We start from the raw sequence: 10,340 nt of genomic DNA, 5'->3' as shown, positions 1-10,340 counted from the left end.
CAGTAAGTGAAGTTGCAGGAGGTGTGGGTGTAGTTGTGTCTTATGGGGACTGTTGCTGTCTCCCACTCAGTTAGACAAAAATTACAATTGAATAACCATCAAAAAAGGAAAAACACATGGACAAAAGATACACCATGCAATCACACAGGAACAGTAACCAAAAAAAGAAAAAAGGGAAAAAGAAGAAGAAAAAATCAAGAAAACCTGCAATATCCGGGGATAAGGCAATAGGAGAAAAAAAGTAGAGAAGGAGAATAATGAAGGAAAAAATGGGGAAAATGCAAATATAAAAACAAAGAATAGGGTTAACCATGAGAAAAAAAACAGGAACAGGGAAAGAAAAATAGCTGAAAACTAGGACCTGGGAGGGGAAGAATAAAGAATGATAGTAAAAAGGACAACAGCAGTAATAATAATAGTGGTTTTAAAACAGACAAAAACAAGAAAACTAAAAAACAGAAAAAAGAAAGAGAAGAAAAAGAAAATTGGGGGAGGGCAGGGCTCCATCCGAGCACACAGACTGGAATGGAATTCCTGCAGGCCCAGAAGGTGGGTGGGAGTGGGGGATGGCCACAACTCTGTTCACCATGCAGGTGTGGGGCATAAGAGTAAGAAGGGGAATGTCGCACCTTTCCAGCCGTCCAGGTCTGGAATGTCCTTGGGGTTACTGGCAAGTGGAACCTGTTCTTAAGCCCCTGGAATCTGGGAGAATGCTGTCACCTTAAATATTCGATATAGTCAAGCTGCTTGTAAACATTCAAAATGGCTGTGCCCTCCTGACTGCCAAAAGTCCACAGCTCAGCCCACCTTCCTCTTCGCTGCTGCTTCACCTTTTATTCCCCTGTCACCTGAGCAGTCCTCTGTGCAGTCCCTGGCTAGCAGGGCTGATTTTTAGGTTAATTCTTAGGTCCTACCACCAGTGAGCAATCACCAGGCTGTCTGTGCCATCAGGATCACTCAAGATTGCTGCCAGACCACAGCTCCGTATGTCTCCTTTTTTGGTATTTTCATGCAAATTCTTCTACTAGTTGGAGTTTAGTCCACTTCTATATCCTTCCCTTCAAGGCTCAGGGGTCCAGGATTATCTTCTGTGTCTGTGTTAATTGGTTCCCCTTTTCTTTTTTGAAGAGGGTCTGTGCAGTCTTTCTGTGTATTCCACCATCTTACCAGAACTCTCACAGCTCTTCTTCTTCAAGACAGAATTGTTTGTTCTTCTGGCAACCCATGGTATTTTCAATACTCTTCACCAACACAATTCAAAGGTATTAATTCCACTTCGGTCTTCCTTATTCACTGTCCAGCTTTCATATTCATATGAGATGACTGAAAATATCATGACTTGGGTCAGTGTACCTTAGTCTTCAAAATAATATCTTTACTCTTTAACACTTTAAAGAGGTATTTTGTAGCAGATTTTCCCAGTACAATACATTGTCTGATTTCTTGACTGCTATTCCATAGGCACTGATTGTGGATCCAAATATAATGAAATCCTTGACAACTTCAATCTTTTCTTCATTTACTGTGATATCGTGTATTGGTCTAGTTGTGAAGATTTTGGTTTTATGTTGTGGTGTAATATATACAGAAGGTTGTAGTCTTTAATCTTCTTCAGTAAGTGCTTCGAGTCTTCTTTGCTTTCACTAAGCAAGGTTGCGTCATCTGCACATCACAGGTTCTTAATAAGTCTTCCCTCATCCTAATGCCATGTTCTTTTTCATATAATGTGGCTTCTTGGATTATTTGTTCAGCACACAGACTGAAAAAGCATGGTGAAAGGATACAACCCTGACACAAACTTTTCCTTATTTGAAAGCATGCAGCATCCCCTTGTTCTGTTAGAACAACTGTCTTTTGTCTATTTACAGGTTCCTCGTGAGCACAATTAAATGTTCTGGAATTTCCATTCTTTGCAGTGTTATCCATAATTTATGATCCACACTGTTGAATGCCTTTGTATAATCAATAAAACACAGGTAAACATCTTTCAGCCAAGATCTATCTGGCATCAGCAATGACATCTCTTATTTCATGCCCACTTCTGAAACTGGCTTGAATTTCTGGCAGTTCCCTGTCAATGTACTGCTGCAACTACTTTTGAATTATTTGCAGCAAAATTTCACTTGCTTATGATATTAATGATATTGCTCAATAATTTCCACATTCTGTTTGATCATCTTTCTTTGGAATGGGTACAAATATGGTTTTCTTTCAGTCATCTGGCCAGGTAGCTATCTTCCAAATTTCTTAATATAAATGAGTACGCACCTCCAGTGCTGCATTCATTTGTAGAAACACCTCAATGAATATTCTGTCAATTCCTGTAGACTTGTTTTACACCTTTGCCTTCAGTGCAGCTTGGACTTCTTCCTTCAATACCATTAGTTCTTGATCATATGCTACCTCTTGAAATGGTTGAACATTGACTAATTCTTTTTGGTACAGTGAGTCTGTGAATTCCTTCTATCTTCTTTTGATGCTTTTTGCATCATTCAATATTCTGTCTATGCTGTTGCTGTTGCTGTTACATGTCGTTGAGTCATTTATGACTCATAGCAACCCTATGCACAGCAGAACAAAACATTGCCCAGTCCTGCGCCAGCCTCATGATCTTTGCTATACCTGAGCCCATCGTTGCAGCCACTGTGTCTATCCATCTTGTTGAGGGCCTTCCCCTTCTTTGTTGACCTCCACTTTACCAAGCATGATATCCTTCTCCAGGGAATGGTTCGTTCTGATAACAAGATCAAAGTAGGTGAGATGAGGTCTGGGCATTCTCGCTTCCAAGGAACATTCTGGTTCCACTTGCTCAAGACAGTTTTGTTAGTCCTCTTAGCAGTCCATGGTACTCTTAGCATTCTTCTCCAACATCACAACTCAAAAGCATCAACTCTTCTTAAGTCTTCTTTATTCATTGTCCAGCTCTCACATGCAGAAGAGGTGACTGAAAATACCATGGTTCGGGTTAGGTGCACCTTAGTCTTCAAGGAGACATCTTTGCTTTTCATCACTTGAAACAGGTCCTTTGCAGCAGATCTGCCCAGTGCAACACATCGTCTGATGTCTTGACTGCTGCTTCCATTGCTGTTGATTGTAGAACCAAGTAATATGAAGTCCTTGACAACTTCAGCCTTTTCTCCATTTATCGTGAAGCTGTTCATTGGACCACTTGTGAGGATTTTTGTTTTCTTTATATTGAGGTGTAATCCATACTGCAGACTGTAGCCTTTACTCTTCATCAGTAAGTGCTTCAAGCCATCCTCACTTTCATCAAGCAAAGTCGTGTCACCTGCATATTATAGATTGTTAATGAGTCTTCCTCCAATCCTGATGCCATGCTCTCCATATAATCCAGCTTCTCAAATTATTTGATTGGCATACAAGTTGAATAATTATGGTGAAAGGATACAACCTTGACCCACTCCCTTCTTGATTTTGAACCATGCAGCATGCCCTTGTTCTGTTCGAACAACAGCCTCTTGATCTGTCTACAGGTTCCTCATGAGTACAATCAAGTGTTCTGGAATTCGCATTCTTCTCAATGTTACTCACAATTTGTTATGACTCACAATCAAATGCTTCTGCATAGTCGATAAAACATAAGTAAACATCTTTCTGGTATTCTTTGCTTTCAGCTAAGATCCATCTGACATCAACAATGATATCCCTCATTCCACATTCTATTCTGAATCCAGCTTGCATTTCTGGAAGCTCTCTGTCAATATACTGCTACAACCATTTTTGAATTATCTTCAGTAAGATTTGACTTGTGTGCGATATTAATGATATTGTTCGATAATTTCCACATTCCGTGGGATCACATTTCTTTGGAATGGGTACAAATACAGATCTCTTCCAGTCAGTTGGCCAGGTAGCTGTCTTCCAAATCTCTTGGCATAATTGAGTAAGTGCCTCCAGCAGGGCATCCATTTGTTGAAACATCTCAATGGTATTCCACCAATTCCTGAAGCCTTGTTCTTCACCAATTCCTTCAGTGCAGCTTTGACGTCTTTCTCCAATACCCTGGGTTTTTCATCATATGCCACCTCCTAAAATGGATGAAGATCAACCAGTTCTTTTTGTTACAGTGACTCTGTGTGTTCCTTCCATCTTCTTTTGATGCTTCCTGCATCATTTAATATTTTGCCCATAGAATCTTTTAATATTGCAACTTGAGGCTTACATTTTTTCCTCCGTTTTTTTCAGCTTGAGAAATGCTGAGCATGTTCTTCCCTTTTGGTTTTCTAACTCCATGTCTTTGCACATTTCATTATAGTAATTGGCTTTGTCTGCTCAAGCTGGTCTTTGAAATATTCTGTTCAGCTCTTTTATCTTGTCATTTCTTCCATTTGCTTTAGCTACTCTCTGCTTAAGGGGAAGTTTCAGAGTCTCTTCTGACATGCACTTTGGTCTTTTCTTCATTTCTTGTCTTTTTAATGACCTCTTGCTTTCTTCATAGATGTTCTTCTTTATGTCATCCCACAATTCCTCTGATTTTTGGTCACTGGTGTTCAATGCATCAAATCTACTCTTTTAATGGTCTCTAAATTCAGGAGGGATATTATCAATGTCATATATTCTGCCCACACCATCCTTCAATATTGCAATCCATGGCTTGAATTTTTTATTCAGTTCTTTTTGTTCAAGAAATGCTGAGCATGTTCTCCCCTTTTGGCTTTCTAATTCCAGGTCTTTTCACATTTCATTATGAAAGAATACCACTTGTCTGTCAGTTCATCATACTGTGGTAGCTTGCATGCTGCTGTGATGCTGGAAACTATGCCACTGGTACTTCAAATATTACCAGGGACATCGAGGTTGGACAAGTTCCAGTGGAACTTTCAGACTAAGAATGACTAGGAAGGATGTGGTCATCCCCTTCTGAAAAAAAAATTGGCCCTGAACACCTTATGAACAGGTCTACTTAAATACACGTAAATAAACCAGCACAATTCTTATCTTTGACAATGTGTCAAAAGATTAGGAGGCCAATGTAGAATCAAGCCTACTCAGCTCCAGGTCTCTAAGACCATGTAGCTCCAGGGAAACTTTGAAGGACCTTTCCCAACCAGGTGAAGACCTTTTAAGAAAAAGAAAACAGAAAAATGCTGTTTTACTATAGATAACAGAAATTGGTAGAACCCTATCATGAAAGAATGTAAACAAGTTCTTTCTAGTGTTGAGAAATTGTAAGAATTCAAAACAGAAATCACAATGAAGCACAGCTGCAATGGTAAATGTGTGAATGAAAATAGACTTTGTAAACAAACATTATTTCACTGTAATTATGTTTTGTGGTATACCAAACCAAACCAAACTCACTGCCCTGGAGTGGATCCCAACTCATAGCAACCCCTCCTTGGGTTTCCGAGGCAGTATCACTATGGAGGTAGATTGCTCAATCTTCTTTCCGAAGAGTGGCTGGTGGGTTTGAACCACTAGCCTTCTGGTTAGTAGTCAAATGCCTTAGGCATTATGCCACCAGAGCTCCTGTTTTGTGGTATACAGGCTTAAAATAATTTCCAAGATCTTAAAGTAACTTATTTTTTAATAAATTGAATAACTATGCATATAATTTAAGCTTATATGCTTTTTTTTTTCTTTTTAATGTCACAGAGGAAGGATATATACATTTGGGTCTGCTAATGAGTATGTTCCTTTTTGCCACTTAAAGAGTAGTACTATAAGAGATAAGCAACAAAGTTTAAAAAATTTATTTAAAAGACAGTTCATTTGATATGGTAAAAGATTTTATGTGTCTGGCTAAAAGTTTGATGGCTTAATTTAAGATAATTTTTAAAAGTTTTAATGTCAAATAGCAAAGAATTAGCTTTTTCACTGTTAAGATAACATTTTCCTTGATTACTGGGTGGAAGAGTTAATGCATTCTCCATGTAATCTGCTTTAAGGCAGATTGTATCTTTGTTGTTGAGTTCTAATAGGAATAACATTAACTAAGCAATAATGCAATTGGGCAAAAATAGCAAAAGCTATTTGTGACTCACAACAAGTTTGAGCAACAATGACTCTGGTTAAGAGCAAGGATTGTGGAGTCACAATACCTAACTTCATATCCCTGCTCTGCCTCTAAAATCCTGTGCTTGACATTTTGAGTAAGATACTTATAACCTCTCTGACAAGTTTAAAATGATGCTACTTCACAGATTTGCGGGGTAAATGGGATGTCGCAATGTAGCATTTACCCAATGGGTGGCACAGCTTAAGGACTGTAGCTACCTGTTACACAGCCTACCGCTTTCTAGACTCATCAGCTAAGTACCCTGCCCCAGTCCCAGAGCCGACCAACCGCCACAGCACAATTTTGTGCGCATGTTCCTTTCTGCAAGACGTGGCCCGGGCGATCCCGCTTACCGCTGAGGCGTCGCGACCGCGCGGCCCGACTTCCGTTTCCGGGGGTGGCAAAGCGGCTTCCGGCGGCGTGACCTGAGCGTGCTGAGCCGGCGTGGCGCGGAGCTGGAGTGGTCTGCGCTGCTGCGGGTAACGGAGGGGTGGGTAGGAGTGGCCAGGTGTGGCAGCTTATGCCTTCGGCCTCTTGGGGCGGTAGGTGCGGACTCAGGTGGCCTCAGAGGGTCAGCCTTAGTCTTGCGGCCCGGCTTCGAGCCATGGCGCTTTTATGAAGGCTGGACGCGGCTCCGGACCTCACCTCGTCCCAGACAGAGCCCTTCTTGCTGCTCTTTGGCCATCACCCACTCCTCGAAATTCCTGTGATCGCCGGCCCTGCGGGTGGGAGTCGGGGGATTGGTTCTATTCCGTTCTTGGCTGATTGGCTCTGTGACATTGTGCAGGACACGTCCTTTTACGGGACCTCAGCTGCGTTATTTTGAAGGTGGAAATCTTATTCACAGTGATTGTGAATTCCTTAAGAGGGCAGGAATTGAGTTTTATTTGTGTTAAACATTGTTACTTGTCCTTAATACAAAACGGTACTCTTTTGCCTACCTAAGTTGTTCTGAGCCACAAACCCCTTTTGAAAAAGCTCTCAACCTTACCCATCTCCCATGTTCAGATAATTTTAATTTAATTTTAATTTGGCTTCCAGTTTCAGGGGAGGTCTGGTGGCGTAGTGATTGTTCGAGCCCACGAGTATTTCACAGGCCTCTCCATATACCGCATCGTTCTAACGGACCATGTTGTTATTTGCCGTCGTTTTGTATTAAGGACAAGTAACAATGTCGACCCACTCAAAGCTACCCTTCCTTGGGTTTCCCAGGTGGTATGGTATCACTCCAACCATCCTTCCAAGGAGTGGCTGGTGGGTTTGAACCGTCAGCCTTCTGGTTAGCAGTCAAGTGCCTTAGGCACTACACTACCAGAGAGCCTGACATATTGACAGTTAAATATTTGTGGTTACTGAGTAGTAAGTTGTTTTTGTTTTTAAATGTTTGTTGTTGTTGTTTGCCGTCGAGTCGGCCTGACTCATAGCGACCCCTCGGGTTTCCAAGGCAGTATCACTACGGAAGTAGGATTGCCCAACCTTCCTTCCGAGGAGTGGCTGGTGGGTTTGAACCGCCAGTCTTCTGGTGAGCAGTCAAGTGGTTTAGGCACTATGCTACCAGAGCTCCTTTTAAATGTTTAGTAGGTATTTTTAAATGCATGAATCCCTGTCTGCTTCACACGAAGGAGGAAGATACCCTGTTAGCAAATTTTAACTTGTCAGTGTGCTAATCTCATTTAAGTCTCCCAACAGCACCGTGAGGGAGGTATTATTTAATTCCCATTTTACAAATAAGGAAGCTGAGGTTTAGAAAAATTAATCTGTGTTCAGTTACTCAACCACATGGTAGCTGATAGTATTATTGAGAGCCCTCAACAGAGGGATCTAATTGTGCCTGCTTTCTAAATCCAACCGGCTTTGATACCAAAAACCAAACTGCTGTCTAGTCAATCCTGACTCATAGCAACCCCTCCTTGGGTTTCCAAGGCGGTATCACTACAGAAGTAGATTGTCCAACCTTCCTTCCAAGGAGTGCCTGGTGGGTTTGAACTGCCAGCCTTGTGGCTAGCAGTCAAATGCCTTAGGCACTATGCCACCAGAGCTCCCTCACTGAATAGTAGGGGAAACAATTCAAACCCATGCCTCTCTGAAATTCCAAAGCCTCCTGTTTTTAACCAGAAGAGGACTAGATGCAGAAATGTGTTGGAATGTGTTATAACAGCCTCTGTATTTGGATTGACTGTTGTAGTATGAGTTTCTCAATTATCAACATAGAAGACCCCGTATCAAACGCTGCGTGCTGTGGAAATACTTTTATCTGTCTCTTTCTTCCATAGTACCTGTATTGCTTGTTTAATAATAACATAATGTTTTACAACCTGCTTTCTGTGCCCATATTCATTCAATCCTTGTATCTTTGGTGTATGCTTAATCAGGTGTGTTGACTGAATATGGCTATATATTAGTTATTTTGCCTTGTTCTTCCTGCCTGCCAAAGCAGGTGTACTGTACTTAACAAGAGTATAATATATGCGGTGATAATGTTTAAGCTTTTATTTTTCTGTACTGCTTTTAAGGGGAGTGTATTAGGGATCTTGGAAGTACTCCAGCATGTCTGACATTCAAGAAGCCACTAACCAACTCTTGGATGTTAACCTGGTTGAGAAACAAAGGTTTGTGCAAGTGACAGGAAGTGGCCACAGAAGAGAATCTGAGCATCTCAAAGTCACTGTTGGAGCCACCGTACCTACTGGCTTTGAGCAAACAGCTGCGGATGAAGTTATAGAGAAACTAGGGTCATCATGCAAAATCAGCAAAGACCGTGGCAAGATATATTTTGACATTTCAGTGGAAAGTCTGGCTCAGGTTTGCATGTAATAGGATTTAAATAGTTTTCTAAATTGTTTAACTTGTGATTACTTTCTAGTTACAGATCCCTTTCAAATACCTTTTGCTTTTCTTTGTTCTGTGCCCAAATCAGGTGATTTTAAAATATTACTTCATTTTCTATTAGGTACTGATTTTTTAAGTTTGACTAGTAGGATTACTCTACTTTTAGAAGTTATTCCAGTATTTCCAGAGGAAGAATTCACCAGAAAGAATCTTATGTGACTTAGGAAGAAATTCCACATATCTGCTACACATCTTTGAATTTGTTTACTTTAGCATCTAGCTCTAGAGTTTGTTGATGAAGCAGAGAATGAGAGTTTGTTGTTGTTGTTGTCTTTGTCAAAGAAATTATTGCACCAAAGTAATTAGGTGAGAGGTGAAGGTCAGCAAACTACCGTCCCACTATAATAAAAAACTGAGATACATTTCATTACCATGTAAGTTATATGATGTTAGGGATTGTTGATTGTTTTTGTTTTTAACTGTCATAGCCCCAGCTGTTAGTGTCTAGCACATAGTAGGCATCAAGTTAATATATGGAATGAATTGGTAAGCACCTGTTTTCCTTTTTGAATTTTTATTGTGATTTGAGTGAAAGTTTGCAGAGCAATTTCATTTTCCATACATTAGTTCATACACATTTTGTTCTAAGACATTGACTGCAATTCTCCAATGTAACAGCTCTCTTCCCACTTCCTCCCTGTAGGTAGTTCTTACCTGTGTCTTCCCTCCTATGCACCCCTACCCTGCCCCCTCCCGAGCTATCTCCAAACATGTCTGTCCAAACATGAACAGGTATTTTCCATCTAGCATTTTAGTTAATATCCTCAGCAGCTTTGTAGGCACTAGCATTATTAATATTATCAATCATCATTAGACTTAGGAAGAATAAGTAATCTGCCCAGGGTCACTAAGATAGTAATCACAGAGCTGGGACTCAACCCCATGCTCTTAACTGTAACATATGCAGTGTACCACAGAGAGCTATGAGGGAAACACAAAAGTCCCACTTGATTATCTTTGATTACCTTCTCCCCTAAAACCCTGTTGCCCACATAATACTGCAAGCCTCTATCTGTCCTCTTTCTGTTGGGGAATTGCAGAAGCAGATGGATGATGAAGCAGATGGGTGGCCAGACATGGGAGACTGGCAGTTTTTGTTTTGTTTTTTTTTTTAACTTTAAATAGAAATTATAGGTATTAGCTGCCTTAAAACCATTGCAACTGATTTGTGGTTTAAATATTGATGGTTTGTGTTAGTCAGAAGTTTTCTCAGAAATTTTTCTTTTTTTTTTTCTCTCCCAGGTTCATTGTTTGCGATCAGTTGATAACTTATTTGTGGTTGTTAAGGAGTTTAAAGATTATCAGTTCAAAGAAACAAAGGTGAGCTATCCCAAACACAGTAGGTGATTGTTAGTCACTTTCCTCAAAGAGATTATTTCCAGTTTTTAAATTCTGTCATCAGCATTACTTTTGCTTTTTTTTTTTTTTTTTT

General features: G+C 40.4%; 1 protein-coding gene across 1 annotated transcript in view; it reads left to right on the top strand.

Moving 5' to 3' along the window:
* The first annotated feature begins 8,566 nt into the window (after window positions 1–8,566).
* THUMPD3 (THUMP domain containing 3) overlaps window positions 8,567–10,340 on the top strand; it is a 32,721-nt gene continuing 30,947 nt past the window's right edge. Inside the window, exons 1-2 of the mRNA XM_007945866.1 lie at window positions 8,567–8,821; window positions 10,151–10,228. Of these exons, the coding sequence (XP_007944057.1) occupies window positions 8,567–8,821; window positions 10,151–10,228 (333 nt within the window). The remainder of the gene's footprint in view (window positions 8,822–10,150; window positions 10,229–10,340) is intronic.

The sequence above is a fragment of the Orycteropus afer genome, unplaced genomic scaffold (genome assembly GCF_000298275.1).
Source record: "Orycteropus afer afer isolate SDZICR_OR568_19922 unplaced genomic scaffold, OryAfe1.0 scaffold00144, whole genome shotgun sequence".
Classification (NCBI taxonomy): domain Eukaryota; kingdom Metazoa; phylum Chordata; class Mammalia; order Tubulidentata; family Orycteropodidae; genus Orycteropus; species Orycteropus afer.
This window is presented reverse-complemented; position numbering and strand designations above follow the sequence as displayed.